General features: G+C 45.5%; 1 protein-coding gene across 1 annotated transcript; it reads right to left on the bottom strand.

Annotated features, from left to right (window-relative positions):
• Positions 1 to 26,948, bottom strand: zbtb47b (zinc finger and BTB domain containing 47b). Its single transcript, XM_026179617.1, has 6 exons — positions 26,689 to 26,948; positions 6,786 to 8,168; positions 2,761 to 2,908; positions 2,198 to 2,313; positions 1,232 to 1,376; positions 1 to 618 (listed from the first exon to the last, which is right to left on the bottom strand). The coding sequence occupies exons 1-6, from the start codon at positions 26,689 to 26,691 to the stop codon at positions 170 to 172; spliced, it is 2,244 nt and encodes a 747-aa protein (XP_026035402.1). The 5' UTR covers positions 26,692 to 26,948; the 3' UTR covers positions 1 to 169.

The raw sequence follows: 26,948 nt of genomic DNA, 5'->3' as shown, positions 1-26,948 counted from the left end.
TTTTTCCTTTTTTTGACGAGGCCTCCATGTAGCATTTTTTTCTGTTCTTCTCCTCTGTGTAAATGTCACTGAGGCGCATCACTCTCCCTCTGCAGGAGTCCTCTTAAAAGCTCAAAGAAAAACAATAAAACAAAAAGTAACAAAGTGCTTTCAATGCTACAGAGATTTGTTAGTTGTTGGAGTTCATCCTACCAGCAGAAAACAGTGGAGGCGGCGGGGGTAAATGCGGGGTAGGAGGCAGCCCCCCCATGGAGTGCAGCAGGGGGAGGGACAGCTGGGTGCTGTGGAGGGGGTGGGGGCTAGAGGCAGCAGCGGGTGTAGTCACGGACGTGGCAGGGAGTGCCGTGCCCAGCTGGGCCTGACCGGAAGAGTCCGCAGCGGGTGGCGCCAAGGGCCGGTCGAGGCCCAGGGGGTCACCATTGCCGTCGGGAACCATGGGGTTGGTGACGCGGAAGCACTTCTCCCTGTGGGCCTTGAGCATGTTTGAGAAGCGGAAACGCTGGCCGCACACCTCACACGGGTATGGCTTTTCTCCGGTGTGGGTGCGGCGGTGGCGCTTCATGTTGGGCCGGCTCGTGAAGCTCTTCCCACAGATTTCACAGATGTACGGCTTTTCTCCTGCAAAACGGGAGACACAAAAGACGCCTGCTCGATACGTTTTCAACATGCATCGTTAAGTTTAATGCCACAGAATCAGTGTTTTTATATTCGCCATACATCAAATGATTCTGACGTGGAGGGCGGCTGGTTGCAGTAACTCTGCAGTTCTCCTCTGACCTTTTCAGTATCTTTCAGAACAGAGTTTTGATTTGTGGCCTGTGACTTGACTGTTTTAATTCACTCTGAATGCTCTCCACCAGAATCTCTTCCAGCTGTGGCAGGCAGCTGTTTCCAGTAAAAGAACTCTAACAGTCCAATTGGTGTTACCTGCACGGCAACAAACGGATAAAAGATAAAAACAATCAAGCAGCTAAAGAGTCACGTGTTTCTCTCAGCAGTTTTGTTAAAGAGCAAAGCTGAGTTAAATCAAAAGAATACACGGAGGCCACAAAAACTCCAACATGAACGATAATAGTGCTTCACATCTGCTGGGTGTGCAAATAAGCTTTGCAAAGACACAAAGGTGTCAGTGTTTGCAGATCTGCAATATTTTCTTTTTTAAATGCTCCTTTAAAATAAATGTTGCTCTGCCCTGAAGCAACATGAACACAACCAAAAGAAAGGGACTCACCAGTGTGTGTTTTCATGTGTTCATCGAAGTACTGTTTCATGTTGAAGTCCTTTCCGCACCACTGGCACATGAACTGCTTGTGTCCGATGTGGATGCTCATATGGGAGCGGAGCTGGTATTTGTACTGGAAGCGCTCGCTGCAGTTCTGAAAAGGCGCACAGGAAACAGTTTTACGCAAAGTCGTTTTACAGCTGGTTGTCAAAGATGGACTCGACAGGTTGTACTTCAGTCATTGTGGAGAAAAAGCAGAAGTCGTGTATGGTGTTTTCAACAAAGCACACTGGGACTGACTTGAGCAAGGCTGTAAAATGTACTACTAAATCAAAACTGCCCTTTTTTTTACCTTCCTGTGAACCTATTAGACATGGCGCTCAGTTTTCATTCATAAAAAAAGTGGATATTTTTTAAAAATAGGCTTTCTTGCAAAGGGTTAAACAAGTAGATTTTAATACCACTCTCATGCCTGTATGGTGAACCTTAGACATAATCAGCAGCCAGCTGGGACCTCTATCATCAAGGACTGATCTAATCGAGTAGCATTTTCCCCATTTTCTGTCTTTATGCTCAGCCAACCTAAACTAATTTATGATGTCACTATAAGCACCCAGCGAAACGCTTCAGTATTGAATAACTACCTGCTGGTGGTCTTTTGTCACAGTCTTGTTTAAAAAAAAAAACTCCCAAATTGAACTTGAACAGACATTCTTTCACTGAAATAATTTCATCTATACTTCTCATTTCTTAAGAGAGGCTTTGACTAGATCTATGTGGGTTTTTTTTAAAACGATCAGTGTTTTTTAATCGAGACCGGCACATCTGGACATCTGACTCTGGTTTACTTGATCTCAACCTGTGAATTTCTCAGATTTAAATGACACTCCCAGCGCCAATAATTTTAAATATCTTTAAATCTACCTCATCACTCAAGTAAAGTGGAGAGCTGCAGTGTATAAAAGGAGCTCAAACCTCACACTTGAAGGGTTTCTCTCCTGAGTGCTGTAGAGAGTGAACCTTCAGGGACATGCTGCGCTTGAATGATTTCCCACACGTTTCACAGGTGAATGGCATGTCCTTCGTATGGGCTACACAAAGGCACAAACACAGAGCATGCTTAGTTTGTGTGATTCAATACTGAGCCACTCATGACTGAAATTAAACTAAGCATTTAAGGAACAACACTGAGGTTATTTTTCACTAAATAAATGCTGAGGGCAAAGGGTCCATTTCATCTTTTTCTTCCATCTTAAGTCTGAATATGACTATCCAATCTCTCCCATACTAGAAAGTGGCTAATTAGGACCATATTATTAATAGTCCTTCGATAATAGGAACTCCTTAAATTGCAGTAGCATAGAGTGAGGTAAGCCCATCTGGGAAGTAAGATGCTTATCTCTCCAGAAAATGGAAAAGGAAAGCAACACCCAAAACAAATCCTGCCAAACAATCAGTAGGATGTGGAAAAAGGAAGCCTAAAGAAACACACGGGAACAAAGTGATCAACCAGGATAGTTGATTTTACTGTCACTCACCGACCATGTGCTTCCTGACATGGGCCATCGTGTAAAACTTCTTCTCACAGATCTCGCAGGAGAACTTCTTCTCGGCGTAGCCATGGACGATCTTGTTGTGCTCGTGCAACGACCACAGCTTCTTGAAGGCTTTGCCACAGGTCACACACTTGAAGAAACAAGAGAGCGAGCATGGAATGATTACTGGGGATGAGATATTAAACAGATTGTGATCTGGAACAGTCTTTACAAATACAATCCAGGTGTGTGTGTGTTTATACAGACACTTGAGCATGCACTGTAGCAAAAAAGCAATTAGAGTCACTAGATTAAAGAAGCAAATGATCTTCAAAACCACAGCAGGAGTCCAGCTGCTCGGTGCCGAGGGGTAATAGTGGAGGTAGTGAGACATATCAGAACTGATTATTACTGACTGCCATTTGACTGAGTTACTGACTCCAACTGGTTTTAGTGATTGCAATTATGCATATATTAATTAGAAACAAAATAACAATTATGCATTAAAAAAACATTTTATTTTATTTTCTATAAAACAACTTCCTAAAATAAAACTGATGTCAGAACAGGTAGCACTGCTAGGACTTAAAGGAACAGTTCTGGTGTGTAGTGAGGGCTGTCTTACAAAAAAGACTGACAAAAATCAGGTATAATAACCACAAACAAAATTCCTGTTTAGTTTAACTGATTCAAACAACACATAGGTTTGGCTTCACACCTTTAGCTAAACCTTAATTTATCAAAAATAGTGTTTTTTAGGGTTTTGTTTTTTTACCCATGTAGTGTTTGCAAAACATATAACTTGACAACTGTAGCTAGCACTGCCAGGAAGTAACAAGTTTTAAGGTTAGTTATTGGTGTTACATCCTGCTTTATTTACGTGTTTAGTTTTCCAAGCTCCAATCTGATGGGCAAGCACCTTTGCTAGCTTGTTGGCTGAGCTTATATGGGTTCCTTCCTTGTTTATGTGTCCTTCCCTGCCTTTTTCTCAGTCCACTCTGCAGCACCTTTGAGGTCACTTGTACCACTTTTTCATCGTGGCGGGGCGTGGCCTGCGGTGCCATGCAGAGGAGGCGGACGCACCTGCACGGCGTCCGCAATCACGCCCCGCCGAATTAAATATTGTACTGGGTCCTGTGGTTGGGTTGTTGTGATAGTGTTGAGCGGGCAGCGGGAGAGCTGCAGCTCTGTGAGTATTGTGGACAGCAACCGTCAAAGCTTTAATAAAAAGCATCAAAATGCCACTGGGTCTGCCGTGTATGTTTGCATTGGTGCCGAAACCCAGGAGGCGGCATGGTGGGTACTGACCAGAGCCAGGGAAGGGAAGAGCTGGCCGAGATGGTGGCCGAAATAGCGGCCACCCAGCGGAAGCAGGCGGCGGAGGTGCGTCGCCAGCAGGAAGAGCTGCAGGACCAGTCCGAGCGCCACCAGGAAAGGATTGGGGAGCTGGCGGCGCTGCTCTGGGCCTGGGTGCCACCCCCACAGGTGTGTCCCAAGGACAGTGAAGCGGTGGAGGAGCCGCGTGAGGCACCTCAGCAGCCGGAGGTGGTGGACGAGTCACGCGGGGGTCCGAGCCTGCCGGAAGAGGAGGAACAGCCGGGTAAAGGGCTGCTCCTGCCGGGAGCGGTGGAGGAGCTGTTCCAATCGGAGGCGGAGGACGAGGCGGGCGAGGGTCTACACCTGCCGGAGGAAGAGGAGCCGCTCCACCCAGAGGTGGACGAGGGGCAAAAGGGGCTGTGCCTGCTGGAGGCGGAGGAGCTGCGCGAGGGGCTGCTCGAGCCGGAAGCAGCAGCAGGAGCAGCAGCAGCAGGAGCAGCAGCAGCAGGAGCAGCAGCAGCGGCAGAGGAGGAGCTGCGCGAGGGGCTGCTCGAGCCGGGAGAGACAGCGGCGATGGCGGCGCCCGAGGAGCCGCTCCAGCCGGGAGAGACAGCAGCGGAGGCGGCGCCCGAGGAGCTGCTCCAGCCGGTAGAGGCAGCGCCGGAGGCGCAGCGAGGGGAGCCGCTCCAGCCGGCAGCGGCAGAGGTGCAGCGTGAGCTGCTCCCACCGGGAGGGGCGGAGAAGCCGCGGGATAAGTCGGTGGTGCCCGTGCTAAGGGAGTCCGCGCCACCGAAGCCAGAGGTTAGCGGGGTGAGCAGAGCGGCCTCACCTCCACCAGAGGCTGGTGCCTGCCGGACATCTGCCCAGCCGCCTGCGAGCTGGGACGCACGACCGTACCGACCGCGCCGCGTCCACCTGCCACGCGGCCGACCTCCGGACCAGCTTCGCCGACGCTGCTGGGTTCGTGGGCGGCCACCTGAACTCACAACTCCCCGTCGCTTGGCCAGGGCCCGGGGGCGCCGACGGTCCGGGGTGATCCCCTCTCCCGCTCGCAGTGGGGGGAGTACGTTTGGCCGGATGGTTCCCCGGCCTCAGTCGGGCGATGGGGGTATGTGGCGGGGCGTGGCCTGCGGTGCCGTGCAGAGGAGGCGGACGCACCTGCACGGTGTCCGCAATCACGCCCCGCCGAATTAAATATTGTACTGGGTCCTGTGGTTGGGTTGTTGTGATAGTGTTGAGCGGGCAGCGGGAGAGCTGCATCTCTGTGAGTATTGTGGACAGCAACCGTCAAAGCTTTAATAAAAAGCATCAAAATGCCACTGGGTCTGCCGTGTATGTTTGCATTGGTGCCGAAACCCAGGAGGCGGCATGGTGGGTACTGACCAGAGCCAGGGAAGGGAAGAGCTGGCCGAGATGGTGGCCGAAATAGCGGCCACCCAGCGGAAGCAGGCGGCGGAGGTGCGTCGCCAGCAGGAAGAGCTGCAGGACCAGTCCGAGCGCCACCAGGAAAGGATTGGGGAGCTGGCGGCGCTGCTCTGGGCCTGGGCGCCACCCCCACAGGTGTGTCCCGAGGACAGTGAAGCGGTGGAGGAGCCGCGTGAGGCACCTCAGCAGCCGGAAGTGGCAGACGAGGCGCGCGGGGATCTGCGCCTGCCGGAGAAGGGGGAACAGCCGGGTGAAGGGCTGCTCCTGCCGGGAGCGGTGGATGAGCTGCTCCAACCGGAGACGGCAGACGAGGCGCACAAGGGTCTGCGCCGGCTGGGGGAGGAGGAGCTGCGCGAGGGGCTGCTCGAGCCGGAAGCAGGAGCAGCAGCAGCAGCAGCAGCAGCAGCGGAGCTGTGCGAGGGGCTGCTCGAGCCGGGAGTGGCGGCGGGGGGAGTAGCAGTGATGGAGGAGTCGCGCGATGGGCTGCTCCGGCGGGGAGCGACGGCGGTGACGGAGGGGCCGCGCAAGGAGCTGGAGGTCCCCGTGCCAAGGGAGCCTGCTCAAGTGGAACGGGCGACCGAGGCGTGCGCCACGCTTGAGATCGCCGTGCTCGCCAGACCGGCCTCACCACCACCACCACCAGAGGCCAGTACACGCCACACCTCTGCCCAGCCACCTGTGAGCTGGGGCTCACTACTGTGCCGGCCACGCAGGGTGCACCTGCCACGCGTCCGACCTCCTAACCAGCTTGGCCTGCGCCGCTGGATTCGCGGGCGGCCACCTGAACTCGCACCTCCCCGTCGCTTGGCCGGGGCCTGGGGGCGCCAGCTGTCCGGGCTGATTCCCTCTCCCGGTGGGGGAGTAGGTTCGACCGGATGGCTCCCCGGCCTCAATCGGGCGATGGGGGTATGTAGTGGGGCGTGGCCTGCGGTGCCGTGCAGGGAGGGCGGACGCACCTGCATGGCATCCTTAATCACGCCCGCCTAGTTAAAAACACGGGGACTCAGGGGTTTGGGTGTGTTGTGGTGTGACGTGAATTAAATAAAGATGGCTCTGAACGTTGCTCCGTGGTCCCGCCGTGCCTTATTCACGCCACATTCATCCTATTGACTTATCTTTTCAATTAACTTTAATGTATTTGAGCTAGACCTAGCATAATAATGGGGGCTTGTCCGGGATCGGACATCTGGACTGCCCAAAACAATTCTCATAGATCTATATTATGTTAGCTGAAAGACATAGTCCCCAAGCATATAAGTTATACAATGATTATGGTTTAATCGTACCTGGATGCTTTTCTCACAGTCAGTCTGTTGATGCAGCAGCAGCTCGCTCTCTAGCAGGAAGCGTTTTCCACAGTTATTGCAGATTTGCATGCGGTTGTGAGTGACGTTCATGTGTTTTTCTAGATACCAGCGATTGTTGAAGATGCGAGGACACTTTTTACATGGGTAATGTTGCTTCTCCTCCAGCCTCACTTTTTGGCCCAGGCCCTCCAGGTCCAACGCCCTCTTCCCACCCTGCCGCTGGTTGGCCAGCGTGGCCTCTGCAAGCGTCTGCCGCAGAGAGGCAGTGGTACCAGCCATAGCCAAGGCTCTGGTGCCCCGACGAGGTCGATCCATCATAGCTGGCTGCTCCAAGCCTGGAATGTTGAGGGTGTTTTCCTCTTCTTCTTCATCCTCCTCCTCATCTTCCTCTTCACTACTTTGCCCCAATATGTCACCCCTCTTCAAATCTTCCACATCCTCTTCTCCATCTGTATCATCGTTCTCCACTTCATTATCCTCATCGCCCTCTGAATCTTGCTGGTTGTTACGGCAGCGGCCAAACATGGTGGAAGTCTCTGTAGAAGTGGCCGATTTGCCCTCTGATCCCTTTGAGACGTTAAGAGTCTGGTTATTAAGGTTGACTTCGACGATGATCTGATCTCTGTTGAAGGAGGCGTGGCCATCTGCTGTCTTTGACTCCTCTCCATTTCCTTCCACTTTACACAAACTAGCCACACCTGTGCTGGCCCCGCTTCCCGAGCCTTCTTCCTTCTGGTAGTACTGCTTTGCCTGAGAAGCCGTCTTGCCTGTCTCTTCTACTCTGACAGAAAAAGGGCTGTTTCCTTCTCTCGTGTACACCCTGCCGAGCTCTGACTCCTGTTTGATCTCACGGTACATCTGGCTAGGGGGCATCGCTACAGAAGCCGGCTCACTGCTGGCATGCCCTTCTTGATTGGCCATATCTGTGCAGGTGGTTCTCAGCGAGTGGCTGCTGATAAGGTCGTGACAGGAGGCTGCGATGTCGCTCATCTGAAGCAGGGTAGCGGCGTTGAGCACGTCGCGAACAGTGCGGCTGCTCACCAGCAGTTTGGAGGTGTAAATGAAGTTGAGGATTTGCTGAAGGCCCTGAGAGGTCAGGGCATCCAGCGACAGGTCCACCCGCCGCAGCTGTTTGCTTTGGGCAAAAAGCGAGTGGAAGAAAGGGCTGTAAGCTGCCAGCACACCCTTGTGGGCCGGAAAGGTGCTGTGCTGACGCACAAGAACAATGTCAACGTCACACAGGTCAGGCTGGAAGAGGCGCTGCTCATTCAGCCTGTCCATCAAACAGGTAAAGTGCAGAGCCACATCCTCCACTAGAGAGAACTCAGCAGAGGGGAAGTCTGTTGTTTTCTCCACTATGAGCTGTAAGAGAAAGTGAAAGGAAGAAGTGAGACAGAAAAATGTGTCATAATCATTCAAAAGCCAATAAATATTATAGTAAAGAAGCTCTTTAAACTTCACCATCAAAACTACCACGACAGTGTCCCCTTCAGTTACTGTTCTGGAGCTTTTCATCATAATACATTACCTTAATCTGAGTGAGTCTGCTCAGTTAACATACAATTGTGGATTTAAGCCAAGAAGGACAAGTCCTTTAAGTGCCCAGGTTTCCTTATGCAAATATGCTGAGTTGTGTTCACTAAGGTAACTTTAGAAAGGCTGCTGGATTGCTCAGTGGTGTGGAGAAACCCCGTGAGGCCTCTGTAACTTAGGCTGGCTCAATAGGGATTTGTGTTTTCATAAAACCTCCTTTGAAAGACGGTTTCTCCTTTTAGAGGATCAATACGAGCATCTCCTCACCCGCAGAACTCAAAGTCAATCATTAATGGGATCGTTTAAAACTCAAGGTTGAGACAGTTTTTGAAATGTAGCTATAGGTCACTTCATCAGTTCATTGGGTGTATTTTCTTATTGAGTTGTAAAAACATATACAAACACAGAGGGCAAATGATCTGAGCAGATAAATGCTCTTGTATTTGGTACTGGTAGATGTTTTAAATGTAGATAAACCATAATAAATGGACGTTTTTGGCCAAATGATCTCTCTCAAAATAAGAAGAAATGTAACAAGAGCTACAATTATGCTGAAATAAACTTTTATGTTTTTACTGTGACGTATGGCACAAATTCACCCGCCACATCTAAGAAGCAAGACACAAGTCAGTGAAAAATCAAAAGGTGTAACACTCAGCGCTCTGTGCAAGGTCCTCAACTTCCCAAGGTGGGTTTATTTTAGCACAGGAAGGGCAGGGTTTCGATCCAGACGGGATGTGAGTGGGGACAGAACAGCAAACACCGCGCACACACTCTAACACACACGGATATGTGATGTGCATCCATGCAAAGACAGCAGAAATGCGCGCGCACACACAGCCGAACACAACAAACACAAACAGAGTGTCTGGCCTCTTCTGCAAGGACTGACTGCTCTGTGCATTGGTATTCAATGCCATTTCCCCCCTATTAGCCGGCTCTCTCAGCACACCCACTCACAACACTGTCCCAGAGGAATGACGAATTATGCACACGACAAAACACGTCCGGAGAAATAATTAGGGAAACCATGCTGAATAAATACTAACTAACCCTCCAAACAATTAATGGAAATTATAATTCAGGGCACCTTTTGAAGGTAGAATAGGATAAGTATTGATACAAGCCTTGTTTTGGTTAACACACTGCCAGAGACGATACAGCAGCAAGCCCCAATTACACTTCTACACCTTTCATTTTTGAGTATTTTCAGCTGCATGTGCAGAGCGAAACATGTAACAAAGAAAAGAAGGAAATACATTTTATTCATAATGCATTTCATTGTCAGACAATAACAACTATGGTATTTAAGTAACAGACAGACTTTTAATGGGCATGAATCACACTTCATGTCTCCTACAATGTTTGTGCGTCTCCTTTATTGTAAAAGTACTTTGTTTTCCTTGCTTCACGACATATTTTATTCCTAAGATCATTGAAAATGACTTTTCATTGTGCAGCCTGAAAAATGGATTTGCATTGGGGCCTAACCTTGAAAATCTGCTCTGTTTGAAGAATTCAATTATGGAGTGTTAGATTTATTCATAGTTTTGAGCTGCTAAATTGGACTCTGAGCTAGAGGAGAGGAGATCGGGTTATCTCTCTCCATGCAAGGCTACAGACATCGCCCAAGGGCAAAACGCAGCAGCCTTAATCAGATCAAGTATAAGTTGCAGACTGGAAGTTATGTTCCTATGGTGATAACGATCGGCTTCTTCTTCTGGGATTCAAACATTACAATGTGGTCAAAGATTAAATTCTAGAAGAGGAGCACCAATACATTCAAATACATCCACGACTGAAAATAAAAGAACCAACAGCATCTTTTAATTTAAAGATTGCGTTTATTCTCTATAACTATATTTTGAATTATAAGGCAGAACATACCATTTTCCACATTGACTCACAAAAAGTGAGCGTACGACCGCTTAGGTTTGTTACCTAGGATGTGAACTTGCTTTAAAATGTTGAATGAGATATTATGGACTAATGTGTGGATTTTATTTATACTTACACTCATCTGGCTAAAAATGTGGCCGTCAGTATAGCAGAAGACCAAGCTACTCTTTTAAGGTCTGTGGTCCATCTTTAAGTAGCCTCCAAATGTACATTTAAGGTTTGATTGTACTGCCAGTGCAATAAAAAACACACAATGCAACATGATCAGGCATGGATTGACCTCCCCAGAGCTCTGATCTCAACATTATTGAAGCAGTGTAGGATCATTTTGACAGGAATCAGGAGAAAAGGCAGCCAACAGAAGAAGAAGAGCTTAGAAAGCTGTCAGTAAAAATCTGAGTTCATTCCTGGAACTCCTTAAAGAAATGACAACAAAGATTCCCTAACAGAGTTCAGGCTGTGTTGAAGAATAAAGGCGGTCTGACCAAATGTTGATTCACCATCTCTGTTTTCTTTAAGCACTGAGCCGCTCTACGTTTACAACACCTCCTTAACTTCCTATCATACTTCTATTAGTAATAAAAGGAAACCTTAACAGCAGTAATTATGGCAGCAGGTCAGCCCAGGTGGGAGGTAACAAAGCACCATGGAGATTTGTTTCACCGCTTTCATAACCGTTAATCCCAAAACAAAACACTAGAAAGTCAAAAAGAGATCCTAGCCAACTCAAGGAGTTGGTATAATTTACCTAGCTAGCTACTAGTGATAAAGTCTTTCATCTGTAGTAACTGGTTGTGCATAACTTCATCATTCTGCAGGTGGATGTCTACATGTTTTATTAAAAGTTCCTAGATGACAGAGAGGTTTAAATCAGCGAACAAATCCATTATTTTCATCTTGACAGATGCTTTTAAATTATTTAATCTATCTGCCAATAGCTGTAGTTACGACACGGCTGCCGTGGATGTCACACCGTGTGTCAAAGACAAAGTTATCTGTCACATTTCAACACACTGTATCCAAACAAATTCACTGAGTGCTTTGAATTGAAAGACTCATCTGACTCCCCTGATCCCTGTCTGCCATTAGCTCCCTCGCTCACCCCCCTTTTCTCTCCGTCTCACTCCTTTCCTTGGAAATGTCAGCGAGAGAGCTTGTTTGCTGTCATTAGAGAGAGAGCCACCTTTAACCAGCCTCTCAGTCAGATGTCTCCCAATACATTATTCATATGTGGCCTGACCTGCGAAAAACACACCGCCAGGGGGATTTACTGACGCGCCCAACACGAGGCGTCATTTAAACCGGCTTCAATCAAAGCTCTGCGCACCCTTTACACGCAGCTTATTTCATCTTCTGCCAAACACAACAATCTGAGAGGATCCTTTTGCACTGTAGAGGTCTTTGCACAGGGGTGGACTTTTCATGTTCCCCGGGGGCCACATGAGAAACTGGCACTGTTGTGGAGGGCCGCATCAATAAGCTTATAAAGATAGTATTAATAATGAGTTTAGCTCATTGATGCACACCTCCACAACATTCCTAGTTTCTCATGTGGCCCCTTGGAAAAATTATTATCCCACCCATGGCTTAGCAGGTCTGTCTTTTGCAAGGTTGCTCTCAGGGCTGATGCATTTTAGCCCCATAGAAGCAATAAAGCATGTTTTTTGTTGTTGGCATAGGTTAATAAGGTAACACTCCATCCACTGAAGACTTACTTGGGATATTTAACTCAACCACAGCTGTACTGTTATTGTACACCTATTATTTCACAGTACTTCCCATTTAAAGATTACACTAATTGACCTGATGGAGGATTTAGAATGACTGTAAATGTCAAAATCTGAAAGGCAACAGATTATACAAATCCACAGCCAGCTACTGTTTAATGGTCATAATGGGATGTTGTATTAAAGAAAACATAATTCACCCAAGTATGTGTGCATGTGTCAAACTGCCAGTAGCAATACTTTAATAGAAACTGGTGGTTTTAAACGTCTTTATTATTAATTTTATTTTGATAAAGAGGTGATGGAATAGGAACTGGGTCACGTTGGACCAAAAGGTGCCTGCATCTTTCATGAGAGCATTGTTTTAAAAACCAATTATTGTTGTCAAATTAGTGTTGCTTTAATTATTTATCTTCATACAGAAGTCAAACTCTAAGGTGCAAGTCAAGCCCACAGTTAATATGTCAGTCAAAGTGATTAAAAAAAATCAGAAGTGTTGAATCCTCACCCGGCTCAGCCACGTCAGAGCCAATGGTCTGCTCTTGGCAGCGCCTCGGCAGCTGGACCTGAGCCAGACAGAGCTGAGCGTGAGGATGAAACCCTTCTTTCTAATCTGACTTTCTCTGGTGAGAATGCTCCTTCTCTCCCACACCTTTTCACGGATAGTCTGGGTGGATTTACTGCTCTATAAAGTCTCGATCACTGCGCGGTCTGACTACAGGCTGCGACTGCTCCGTGACCTCTGCAGAGCTGCCATTTTAAAGGTTCCCCAGTCCGATTCAGGCAACGCAGATGATGTTTATCTGTTAAAAACAATCGCGAGGCCACTAGCAGGGGGAGCGCATGCATGTCTTAATCCGTATCCACAGTAAAACTCAGTGTTGTTCACCCCTTTTAACATTTTTGGTTGTGTTAAAACAAAGCAGAGACGTGTGCTTTCCTCCAGAAATCTACATAATTCAGTCAGTGTTTTGCACACACACCTTGAATTACGAGGAGAGAGGCAAACAACATCTACCCTGGCTGTCTTGTTTGCTTGCTGACCGGTGAGCCATTAGCAGGGGCCAATGTCAGAGCATAGCACCGAGTCACGGATGCATCAATAGTGCGAGGGAGGGCAGGTTGTATTCAGGCAGGAGGGAGTCCCAGGGGGAAAACACTGCAGGGGGTTAAAGCTTTCTCTCAGTCTGCCCACAGACTGCTTCGACTGAACTCAGTGTCCTCTTACATCAGCTTCTTCATCGTTTCAAAAGGGACTAGTCTGGCTAGAGCAAAAATGACCACTACTGTGTATCTGTTATTGTACTATCTTACTGAATACCTGTTTCACCAGTTAAATCACAACCATGTCTGAGCGCTGTGGCTCACATTAGTAATAAGCATGTAAAGCTAGCTTTGCAAAATTACATACAATTCAATACATGTAGTCTCTGGACTCTTTATTAGGTACACCTTACTGGTACTGGTTTGGGCCGATCAATCACCAATTTTAGTGAAACCCTTGCAAATTCTAGTTTCCCGTTCTCAGCTGACAGGAGTGCTCCAGTGTGCTGCAGCTTCAAGGTTGTGTGTTCAGAGATGCTCTTCTGTGTACCTTGTTTGTAACAAGCGGTTATTTGAGTTACTGTTGCCTCCCTATCAGCTCGAAGGAGTCTCCTCTGACCTCTGTCTCAACAAGGCGTTTTCTCCAAGAAAGCCGCCGCTCCCAGAATGTTTCCTAATTTTTGGAATTTTTCTGTCCAAACTTCTTAGTTTAAAGCTCATGTTGTCCATGTCTGCATGCCTAAATATGCTGGGCTGCTGCCATGTGATTGGCTGATTAGATATTAGCAGTTAGCTGTGCCTCACTGGATATTTTGTCTTTTTTAGGCAATTCTCTGCAAACAATAGAGATGGCCGTGTGGGAAAATCCCAGCCAATTAGCAGTTTCTGAAATACTCAGACCAACAACAGCTGTGTCACATTCAGAGTCACTTTAATCACCTTTCCTCCTGATTCTCATGCTCAGTTTGAACGTCAGCAGGTCGTCCTGACCATGTCTGCACGCCTAAAGACACAAGGATGCTGCCATGTCCCTGGCAGATTAGATATTTGTGTTTACAAGGAGCTGAAGTGGCTGGTGACTGTATTAGCAAAGGATATTATTGAGCATTTATTTTCAATGGGAATATTACTGTTGCCTTAGACAATCTATTTGTAGATGGTCATTACTTTTTGTCAGTGTTTCAGACACGAATTGGAAGAAAAGAGATCAACAGAAAATTGATCAACAGCAAAGAAATAATAACTGACTGTTTGAGAATTTTCACAGCATAAAAAAGGGAAAAACTTGATGTTCCAGCATTTTAAATGTGATGATACTACATCATCTCATGTGCAGCTGGATGCTGGATCGCAATTTTTTGTGCAATTTGTCTCTTTTTAAGAACCATAATTGACACAATACATGATTACTTGCGGTTTTTGTCCCAGTACAACATTAAAATCATATTCATATTAAAATGCTAAATAACTTTAATCTGCAGACTTGGAGAAAGTGCCAGAGGACGTTTTTCCAGTCCGACTCACACACAAAATAGAGAGCTCCAGGTTGCGGCACATACCTTCTTTGTAGAAATAAAATCCAAAATCAAAGTTAACTGCACTCTCACTTTGTCTCACTCTGCAGTAACGCCTCGACAAAGCTATCTGGCATCTCTTTGACACTGTATTGCATGATTCATGTACTTCAAATAACAGTGACTGAGACAAACAGATCAAGTGTGAGCCGGGCCACAAACAACTGTTGAACAACAGAAATTACTGCTACAAAAACACAAGCGTCCATACGCAAAATGTGATCCTGGCCACCTGAATATATCAGTTTTGGATTTTATCTTGACCTAAAAGAACAAAAAACAAACAAATCAAAAAAACAATGTGAAATGTGATTGTGTTTTTGATGTTTTTGACATTTTAACGTGGCCCTAATTCAAATAACAGAGATATAATTCATCAGATCACAAAGCTGCTGCCAATGACAATGATTTAGAGTGTTTCTGCTAATCTCAGCAGGATTTCACTACAAATCTCACAAAAAGCTCATTGAAGGGATCTACAAATAAGTGCATGCTAAACTCTCCATATGCACGGTGAAGTCTCTCCATTTGTACATGAGCATCAGGGATGCAGGAGATCTGCCAGCCATCCGCGTGCATGACGACAGCAATCCCATGAGCTCATTCCCGGCTCCTTTGTCGCCCACTAGGACGATAGACGGCTGTGGGGTCTGACATGCCACTTCCACCCGCAGAGCACATCAACCTGCACTAAAAAGCACACTCAGCAGCCCTCTTCACAGCCAGGCTTCCTGCTGAGGGGTCCGGCGCACGACTCGACGTGACTGACACCCAGAGGAAGGAGAGTGGGCACAGTGTCAGGGCAGATCTCACTCACTGGCACGGAGATGGCAGGAGAGCAGTGCCCACCCCCTACACTCTTATCCCTGAGTCATCGTCAGTTGGGAGCATAGCATGACAGGCCTGATTATAAAGTCCCCACAGACGGATCACCCACTTTTTAGCAGCAAGTTCAGTCTCCCAGTAACGTCAGACGCTTGTACGTGGCGGGAAAATAATCAGCTCACGAGTAAACAAAACCAAACAGAACGGGACAAGGGCATGTCATTTCTGGCAGAGTCCAATCAGACAGCCATTAAAAAGTCATCAGGGTAATGACTGACACTGTGTCCTCTGTGTGCTCACCAGACCGGTCCCTGCTGCTGACGCCAAACAACAGGTTTAGTCCCAGAGATGCTGATCAGGAGAGGTGAATTCTGACTCTCTGGGCGAATATCCTGGCAGGGCTTAATCCTCTGGTGAAATCTGCTCGTGATACGTGGAAAGTACGGACAGAAAGTTGCCGCAAAACTGTCAGCTTGTGGATAGATTATTGAATAGGTCTACCAACACAAACTGTATAAAAAAGATGGAAGTAGCCACTGTATCACCCATTCATTTATGAGTTCCTGTTTCTGCACAAGCGTGGGGTCGATAAAACCGAGAGAAACCGCTCGCTCGTACAGTTGCTTTTTATTTATAAGTTGCCCCACCCTATAGCAAACCCTGCTTTATTGTCTTATGACTGCCACCAAGAACCACGATTTAACAAAAAAAATATCGCATTGTAATCAATAAGACTTAAAACAAGCAAGTGAGCCAATTTACTGGGAGACTTTTTAATGTGGATGTGTACCAACTTAGGTGAGAGTAATTTTCCCAGAGATTTCAATACAACGCTTATGTTTGTAATCAGATTTTTACAATCAAGTTAGCGCCTTTAACTCTATCAATCAGGAAACTCTGTGAAGTTACACATTTTGCTGTTACTCTGAAGCAGAAGGCAGAAGACTTTAGCAGTCCAATAGTTCGACATGACCACAATGATTTCACATCTTTTGTGAAGTTATCCTTTGCTAGAAGGCATTCAAAGCTGGAGAATCTGGCGCCAATTTGTTCATGTTTGCACTACACTGGTAGCTCACTGGTGCTGCCACTACCTGATTTTGAGTGTGCCTGCATCTGCGCCTTCTGCTTCCAGCCAACAAGGAAATCCTAGTTGGCTGGAAGCTTTCCTGGAAGCTTTACTTGTTAGCAAGGATAATAAGCTCTGCCAATCAGGAAGCTCTGATTGGCAGAGCTTATTAACTCAAAAGTTTGAGATACCCAACTTGAAACTTCGAGTTATTGATTGCGCTTTCCTTATTTTGTCTCAGTGGCAGAAAACAAGCTTCAACAGAGAATGCCCCCTACTGACCACGAGAAAGAATTCAGGTTTACGGCATTTTAGTATTAGCTTTTTTTTTCAGACCCCAAGGCGCAGTCCACCGTTAGGCCCCCTAAGACCTGAAGTTGTGGACCTTATCTGAAGCCAAAAACTTTAAAGCTGTGTCTTTTTGTTAATAAATACACTTCAAATAACAACAAAGGGGCACAGAACAACTACTGATGCAAAATAACCATATGGGAAGCCAAATGATTAAAATGATCACCCAACAAAATAGCTGCAAACCACCAATGAATCACAAAGACGCACAAAAATGAATGTTATTCTCTGGTGTACGGCTCTTTGAGAGTGGTTTGGGCCTTTTACATGTCTGTGCCGTGGGCCTGCTGTCTTGCAATTCATCCTTGTGTCGAGTAGAAGATATCATGTCTGTCTGCAGTCTGCACTCCCTCCTCTGCTCTCTAAATCCAATCAGCACAGCGACCTGCCGCTGACCTTGAGACAGAAGAATATACAGTAGCGGATGCATGAGCACATCCAACCATGAGCCCGCAACTCTGCATGCATTCCTTCATTGTAAACATGCATTTGCTCCTACCTCAGTAAACAGGAAGTAAAGAAATTTGGCATAGGTGACGACACTGCAGAAATAAAGGTGAGGCTCGACTATAACCGGACTCCCGCTATCCCTTCATCAGACGTGTTGCTCTTGCACAAATGAGCCAGACTGATAATAGCACAAGTGACAAGGTCTTGCGTTTAACAAGCCCTGTGGTGATCGTTACAGTACTATGATAAAAAATGCAAATAAAAATCAGTGTTCAATGACTAAAGGGGAAGCCACAGCAGCGGGTAGCTCATTGCTAAGGTCACACATACGGCACGGTCACATGCACAGCCACATTAAAGTGGAGTTTAATACTCTCCAGGCAGGCGCTGTTTATCGGATAATAATGGTATTAAGGCTGACAGTTACACCTTGTGATAGTAGACTAAGGGATTATGTATATAATGCAGAAAACTAGTTGTGAGTGTAGGCAGATTGGGAAAAAGTCAAAATCAGCCATCATAAACAATCAAACAGCTGTGTGGTCAGAAATATCAGAATATTAAAAACTACTCTCGGTACACAATATATAAAACAAAAACAAAAAATAATCTTTAGACAACATACTAATTAAGATGCAATGCAAACTTTTTTTTAAAGCTTTTTATGATACCTGCGCATGGAAACTACAGAAAATGTCAAATCTAAGGAAAGACTGGTAGTGTTAGTAATCCACCTATAAGCTATTTTCCAACCACATTTAAAGAACAATAGAAGATGATGGTGTTAAATTGCGATTTTACAAACTCAAAGCCAAAAACGATTCCAACCATTCCACCAAACTGCAGGGCAATCCTTAAAAAATACAAATATAATTGTCCTCCAATGAAAACTCTGACAGTTAATGGTAACACTACAACTATGAACCACAGGCTGCTTATGAAACCTGGTTATGGAAGGGCCTTAAGAGAACTTACTGGAAACTAAAAATAGCTACAACTTTTCTAACTTAAGTAAAGCTTTCAAAAGAAGAAGAACAAACCACTATGACTTTGTCTCCAAAACACTAAGATACCAAGCTGGGCACTGAGATATCAGTGGAAGTTAAAATGGGGCCCAGCCATACTTTTGTGCAACACAAGACGGTGCGCAAAGTCAACGTAGCATCGAGCTGGCCCCAAGTCCAACATGACAGGAAGATAAAAACATCAGCATTAACTCGTAGAAAAGAAAGCAAGAGAAAGCATTGGAGTAGCGCTCCACTGCTGAAGACAACTCTTGGAGATTTATGAATGAAGGGTGAAGGGTGAATGAAGGGTGAGCATGATGTTTAACTTGCAAAGTTTCTTCTGGTAGGACCAAAGCTCCAAATGTAGCAACAGCTTACAAAGACATCCAAATGTGTAAGATTACTCACAGTGCAGGGTGTCCACCAGAAGAAATGTTAAGCCCAGAGGCTTCAACATAGAAGATGAGGGCCATAATGTCGGAATTTATCAATGGAGAGCTACTGACTCACTGTGCAGCTAAAACAGAATAAGTGCAAAAGTATCTGCCCACATCTGTCCAGACTAGACGGGCAATAACACAAGAGTTTTATATATATAGTCCAGCAGGGGTGTAGGGTCTGGACAGAAGACTTGCTTGCCAGTGAATATCTGATTATATATGATTTGTTGGTATGGAGAAATTAAACAGTGTATTTGGTAATTAGACTCTGATGACCCATCATGGCAGAACCAAATTTCCAGAGTAATAACAAGAGTAATGATGTCAGCATTGAGGTATTGATGTAAAGAACAGAAGCTTAAAACCCAGGAAAGCAGGAAGATGAGTGATTACAGATCTCCTTATTGAACCTATGTATAAGCTTATTTTTTTCTATGGTTTATAAGGATCATAAATTAAGACATGCTTATTTTTTTGGAAGTGTTGCTTCTTGCTTTGATATGCAAGGCTGTACTGGCACTGATGGTTGGTGTTTCAAGGTAATTGCATGGTGCAAAATTGTTCAGTACGCATGTAATTTCTGGAACACTTTCCTCAGTCAGCATATTATGACTTCTGGATGATGCCATTAGTTACCGCACTAGGCAATGGCAAGAAAAGGTGAGTACATCAGTTGTAAACAACACCAGTGACATATAATTTGGGGCTTTTTTAAAAACATGTTCAGATTTTTATAAAGTTACAGTACTTAAAAAAAACAAAAGCAAACCCTAGTATGTTTCAACTTTCTCGCCCACACCGAAAAAGACACACAGCGCGGGTTTGAAAAACATGCGATCATTGAGGTTAACGACATCAACTCAAGCTAATTGGAGTCAGGAGTGAGCAACCTGGAGTACAATCAAGACGATAGCGGAGGTGTGAGGTAAAGCTCTCATAAGAAGCATCTGTGAACGTTGAACGAGAAGAGCTCCAATCAAAAACTCCTCATTTGCATACAGCTGGTAAAGGTCACACATGAACAGTTTAACTATTGACAGAACCACAGCCAAAGTGTCTAGAAATCCTTTCAGTTTAGTTCTAGGGTGAGCTTCCCTAAGAGCAGGCACTCCGCTGAGATGACTGACACATACTGCAGATTGCTCATTGAGGTGAATTAGAAGACCAGAGAAGCAGCTAACAACTTAAATGAACCACTGGAGGTAGTTAACACTGTTTGTAAATATGTCATGAGAAAATCACCGAACAGGCACGCTGTCCGTGGCAGGACACCACAGAGAAAGCTGCAGCTCTTTCCTAAACTCTGCTGAGAAAATGTTTTGAGGGCTAATGAAACGAGCTGTTCGTGAAGAACATCCAGCGCCGGATACAGCTTAATTACAAACATGAACACAGTCCCAGAGTGAACTACGATGGAGGGAGCATAGAGGTTTTCAGGGCTGCCAAGTCTATCAAGGTATCTTGCATAATAATATCAGGGTGGCTGCCTGCCCACTGAAGCTCAACAGAAGATGGATGAGGCGCACGAGTTAATATACCAAATTAAAAATCTACCTTTTGGAGAGGCCCAGTCAGAGCCAAGACTTTAACCTAATAGAGATACTGTGGAATGACCCCAGGAGAGTTATTCACACCAGACATCCAAATAACACGTCTGAGCTGAGGCAGATGAATGGCTCAACATTCACCTGAACTGTGTGGTAGGTCTCATCAGCAGATCCTGCAGTGATTTGAGGTTATTAGAATATTCATCCATGGGTGGAGGAGTCAAACTAAATAGCCGGGGATTGGACCGGCAGGGCCTACGCCGTTGGCTCGCCCACTTTTGTTTCCTTCACTTAAGAAATATTGCAAAAAAAACAAACCTTTTCTGTCATTCAGTCATCTGGAACTTATACCTACTCCTGCATCCCTTCACTGACTTCCAGTGAAATTCAAAATCCACTTTAAAATCCTGTTACTAAAGATAAAGCTCTACATAGACAGGCCTTTAAGACCTTATCATTACAGACAGTCTCTCCGATCTAACCAGGGTCTCCTGACTTCCCCTCGCTCTGATTTTAAAACCACATGATCGTTCTCCTGAGGTTGTTGCGACCAACCTGTGGAACAGCCTTCCTCAGCCAGCTCCTCGGCTTACCTTTTATTAAATATTTGCTTGCATCTGTGCATGTTGTAATTCAGTTTAGTTTTTAGTTTAGTCTTTATTAGTCTCAGCGTTAGTTTTAGTCTTTTAATTGTTTTTGCATGTGTCTCAGCCACAGGTATTACAAGAAAAACTTGTTGAAAGCAGATGAATCACAGTCTTGGAGACTTCCAGTCTCAATAAACATGTTCATCAATGCCTCAACAGGCAAGCTGTAACAAAACTAAATCTATTTTTCTCTATATTTTAAATAATTAGTTTAGATAGTTTTACAAGTTCACAAAATCATTTCAGTTTTTATTCAAAAACCTGGTTTTAATTTTAGTTTATTTTAGGTTTTTCACATCTAGTTGTAGTTTTTCGTTTAGTTTTAGTTCACTTTAATAACCGTGGGTCTGACGAGGATGCCTTCTTGGTGAGGTGTGCTGGGCATGTTTTAGTATGAGAAAGGCGCCCAGGGGTAGGCCGGAGGGATTAAATTTTTCGGCAGGCCAAGGAACGCTTTGGTATTCCCCGGATGAGCTGGAGGAGGGAGAGGACTGGGCTTCTCTGCTTAGGCTGTTGCCCCCGTGACATGGCCCTGCATAAGCAACAGAAAGTGGATGGATGGATTATCCAGTGGTTCACTTACTTGTCATTAAAGACACAAATGATTGTATTTTTACATTTCTGGCTTTAGGATAATGTCTTCTGTCAAACTGATGCGGGAACAGCAGATCTTCTGTTGGAAAAGTCCAAGTGCAAAGCTCAGTAATTAGAATCACTGTTAGTTGCAGGCACGAAGCCTCAAATCCAAAGAGGAAAAAGTCAAATGAACTCTATACAACTTTCATCAACAACCTGAAAGCTAAATGAGGTTTCAGGTAAAATGTACAGCGAGACGATTCCAGATATAGGATGAGGTAAATTCCAAATTACTTTACAGTTTGCTGCTGGTTATTCAGTTTCTCTTTCCACCACTTTAGCTAATTATTTTATTCCCTTTAGCCTATTAAAACATTTAACTTTCTTAACCACAGCATTCACTGCTGGCTGCAATTAATAAAGACAATATTATCAGCATTAACGCTGCTCTAATCCTAGACATCCAATCTCCCCTTCACACTGTTGCCCCCCCAACCCTCCCTCCCTCATCCTAATCTAGCAGTTTGGACTTGCCCCAGCTTTGCCCTGGTGGATCTCCACTAGCTTCCTTGATTGGATTTAAATACATTTCCATCTATATGTTAATGCAACCACAGGTGACAAGCCAATCTACAACTGATATGCGTTTACCCGAGCATGAAATTGGGGAGCACAAACAAAAATAAGGATGAGAACACGGCATGAGCAGCATCTTGGCGACGTACAGTACATTAAAATTTGACAGCGTGGGCGGGATTGCCTCGGCCGCACGATTTGCAAAGTCCTTTTAGCGTCCAGTCCTTTGAGAACTGGTCGATGACGGGTTTTATCGGTTTGGGGGAGGCTGGAGACAGTGCTTGCATTGCCCAATCAGAAGCGACGCTGAAAGAAGACATCAACCGCCGGTGGCTTGGAACTGAGATGACGAGCGGTTGGGATAATCAAAGGAGCTGGGTGAAAGGGGGGGGGGGGGGGGGGTGATGAGGTTAGAGTGTCCGCACTGAAGCTCTGCCAGGAAGTTTGTGTCTGGGCCAATGAGCTGGGAGAGGAAGCGCTGAGTCAGGAACCCCGGCCAAGAGAGGGGCCTGTGGTGCTGGCATCTCCTCCTCGCACACACGTTACAATGGTTCGCACACCACCGCCCCACTGGAGTCATAACATGTGCACGACACGGGTGCACATGCGTGTATACACGCAGGGATGTGACGCCAAATACCTGTGGCACCAAATAACCCCAAAAAACTGCAGAGATATTTTAATTTCTAAAAAAGAAAAAAAGAAAATCAGGTCCGAAGAGACTACATTTAAATTTGTCCATGTGAATGATACACTGGCTGAAAGATGCACCTTTGAAGTGATCTATTAGAGACAACAGATAACTCTGATGTGCAGCAGAGAGCAGGTGCAGACATACCCGAGGGTTATTACACAGGCTGAGACTCTGATATCTTCATTATCCCTTTCATAGCATGACACAAAAAGAGAGGAGGCAAACACAAGCCTCTAAAGAGCTCCTTATCACAGGAATCTCTCTGCTGTGGCAAAATGCGCGTGCGTGCGTGTGCGTGTGTGTGTGTGTGTTCGCATTGGGCGTTGATGTGTTTGATGAGAAGGTCAGAGAGGACAGAGAAGGAGGGGGGGAAAAAGGTAGAGTAGGAGCATCAGCTTTCTATAGCTGCAACCAATAAGTGGACAGCAGGGAAATAATGAATGCAATCTTAAAGGAACACCAGCAGCAGTACAGTTAACGCATTTTGCAAATGTACACATTTGCTTTATGAGATAAGAAAACATACGCTTGTTTTTATATAAAGCTACATCTAGCATGAAGTTAGTTCAGGGTCTCAAACATGGATTTGTGAGGCCACCGGTGAGAACAATGGTGCGATTCCCTGATGATGCCGGTAAAAGTTCATACTTTTGGCCCAGCTTCAGCTCACCATCTCATGGCTCATACTTTAATCAAGTTCTATCTTTTTCTAGATGCATTTATGCATCAAATTGTTCCTTTAAGGCTTAATCCTGAATAAGTAAATATTATATTAAGGCGGCACAAGGTTTTTAATTTAACTTGACCTTTTTCGTTTCAAATCAGTTCTGTGCATTATTTTCATTATTTATACTACTCTTAATACAGATAAGCAGCTAAAACGGATAATGATGTCATTCCCATTCAAAATCCAAACATTAATCTATGTCTATGACACATTTTTATGACTGCTAGATCAAGGATCCCTTCTTCTCTGCTTGGCAAGTGTCTGAAAACAGCACAAAAACTCATCTGCACTAAAGCTTCTCCTAAGTCTCTCTCGCTGACCTGAATTTTGCTAAAAGCTATAAGAACACTTTAGAAGCCCGCTCCGTTTTAAACTCTCTTAATATCTTTAAATGCCTGACAATGAAAGGCTAATAGAAATCCTCATATCGAGCATTAGGAAAATAAAAAGCTGTCTGGCTTCTTTGATAATGGAGTTCAATGTCTTTTTCTTTTTTTTTAATGCCATAGTGTTAAATTAGAGTAACTTTCCCCCCTTGGATACAAAGACAACAATACTGGGTGGCACTGCTGAGAATGAATAAATCCACGTCTTTATTTGAAAACGTAAAAAAATAAAACAACAACCTGAGTGTACTTCAAGCAAGCTGGTGCCACTTGAACCAACGAGAACAAAGGAAACCTTACATAAGCCCAGTGAGTTTGACCTTGCTGTCTGCACAGCCTTGTCCACTGTTCTTAATCTCAGGGGCATAAATTAGCAGCACCTACAGCATGCTCCGAGTTTCCAAGAGAGCGGAGAAGTCTGCGGGAGTTTGTTGCTGGGTCTCGGGGAATGACTGCACTTGTCACAAAGACTAAAGACAGCTCTCTCACTCAGCACCCAGAGACAGTGAAGCCTCAAAGTCAAGGGTGGGCAAGAATGCCCTGAATAGGCAGTTACGTAAAAACTCACAGCACCCTGGGAGGATAGAGAAGGAGCTGCTTAGGACCTCACAATGCTGACTGAGGCCAAACTGTATCACGGGGCCAGAAACGTACAGTATAAGTGTCTTTAGTGTGTGCGAAACTAAGGCAGATTTACATTTTCACAATAAATGAAGACAAAAAAGCCAAATAAAGTCTTTTCATTTGAATAGGAGGATCTCCATGCAAACGCCCTCTTCAGTGCAAAGTATATGGGGAAAAAAAAAAGACTCCAACCATTCATTTTCAACAGTAAACCTGTCGGGGTGGAGCTGAAGTCTAACTAGGCTGAGATGGGAAGAGAGCAAGAGTGCACGCTGGACACGCAAATTAACAATCAGCAGCTAGTCTGACATGCACACCTTTGAACTGTGGGAGAAAAAGAAGCAGAACCAAACTAAACTCAGCGCAGGCACAAGGAGAGCACGCAAGCTGCACTCAGAAGCATCGCAGCCAAGCCAAACGAGCAGGATAGTACCCAGAAGCCTCTTGCTGTGAGGTGACAGCACTAACCACTGCACCTCAACAGGTTAAAGATCACTTTGCGGTAGCTTTGCACCTCTTGCGCCCATTCATATTTGTATTTTGCATCTTTTTTTTAGGATGTTTTATGTCCCTCTGTGGTTGATTTCTGTCTCTTTTTTTCCCCTTTCAACTAATCTTTGTGGCCACTTTCAATCTTTTTATTTATTACTGTGTCTCTGTACTAATTTTGAAAGTCCCTGTTGATTGTTTCCATCTGTCGTGTGTCACCTTACACATTTTGTCCCATAGGTGTAGCTTTTGTTATTGTCGTTTTCACTTTTTGCCCCTTCCACTGAGTTATTTTTCTATTTCTGGTCATCTGAACGACTTTATAATAATGTTAAGAGACACTTGCATAGTGAGGATCTGGTGCATGGGCCCCATGATACCGTGGGCACCTGTTGTCTTTGCTGCTAAACCCTTTGTGTAATCCAGCCATTCGGTATTGATTAAAATCAACATAAGCCCAGATTAACCCACCTTGGATATATCAACAATCTAATTTATGAAATAATCACCAAAACAATTAAAAGATTCACTCTGTCTGATCTCTGGTGCATTGCATTCGCCATGCACACTGTGCACTTGACCTCAGTTTATTCTTCTGCACTTGCAAAGAAAAAAAACGAGAAAAAAATAAAATAAATAAGTAGAACATAAATACAACATCAATCAGACCTCCCTCACCCTCTTTGCTCCCACCAGAAGCCACCCAGCGAGCACCAGGGCTAACCCCGCTGACCTGACCCAGATATTAACCCAAGCCTCCAGATGTGAACGCGTACTGGGATTACTCCACCGCTGCATCAAGCTCCACATGCTTTCCTAATGAGGCATCCTAAAATGACCCTGGAGACAGAGCGGACTGTCTGCCTCTGTACTGTCGGCCTCTATTCCCACAACTCAGCCTCTCCGTCACAATCACCCTCCGATCTGCTAACGCGTGGAGGAAAACACAACTTATCCACGCTGACAAGAGGACGAGGAGAGCATTAGTCAGTACAAATACGAATCAGTCGTCTCCCTAAAGCGACTGACCTCATGCAGCAGCCTAGAAAACTCGTCACAAGCCAATAAAATATTGCACATTTTCTGCTTCAGCTGGACTTTGTTTGCGTTATTTATTTATTTATAACCAGGCAGCTTCTTCTATCAGATCTCACTGGTGATGTTTTCCATCTCCACCTCTTTTCACCTCTACTTGAGTGTCAGCCGCAATCAAAATAAAGTTATGGAGACGAGAAGAGCGGCATCTCTCATGAAAGCCTCGCTAACTTGTCCTGCACCGGCTGTCTGGCTCGCTTGGAGAAGGAAGGGAAAGGTGGCACTTTCACTCGCACCAGTCACGACCTGAGTGCTTTGCAGAAGCGTCCGATATGAAGGAATTTAACTCCTTCTCCGCATCAATGTGGCTATTGTAGCCATCGCATTCTTTCAGAGGGGGTCTGCTTCGATCCACCCCCCACACCGCCACCACCAGCCCCCTCAACTTGTGCCATGTCGGCAAGTTACAAACTTCACCGCAAACGATACAAAGCACGAAACACGCGTGTGACAGCCAGCTGTAGGGGATCGCGACGACGCGCAAGTGTGGCAAGTTTGATCGGCCTGCTAAGTAGCTCAAATTTGCAAGAGATCAAGAAGGGACAGAGAGAGAGGGAGAGGGAAAAAAATAAACAAAAATGCAGCTCTGCTCTGTAGCCTACCATTTTGATCCAGCGTTTCGAGGCTCAAAGGAGTCCCAGAATAACTCCTTTCGCACCAGTTTCCCCCTCGCCATGAAAATGACCGTTGGATTGTCACATTTCTCCAGTTTTTTTTTTTTTTTTTTGCCTTATCCTGAATCTTTTTTCCCCCCCGTGCTGCTGTAGCATTCAGACAGACAAAAATGCAGAGGCTGCTTTTGCAGAAGGAATTGGTGATTGGAGCTCAGGGATCATATGGGCTTTTTTGTCAGACGTTTTTA

Source organism: Astatotilapia calliptera, chromosome 9, assembly GCF_900246225.1.
Source record: "Astatotilapia calliptera chromosome 9, fAstCal1.2, whole genome shotgun sequence".
Taxonomy (NCBI): domain Eukaryota; kingdom Metazoa; phylum Chordata; class Actinopteri; order Cichliformes; family Cichlidae; genus Astatotilapia; species Astatotilapia calliptera.
This window is presented reverse-complemented; position numbering and strand designations above follow the sequence as displayed.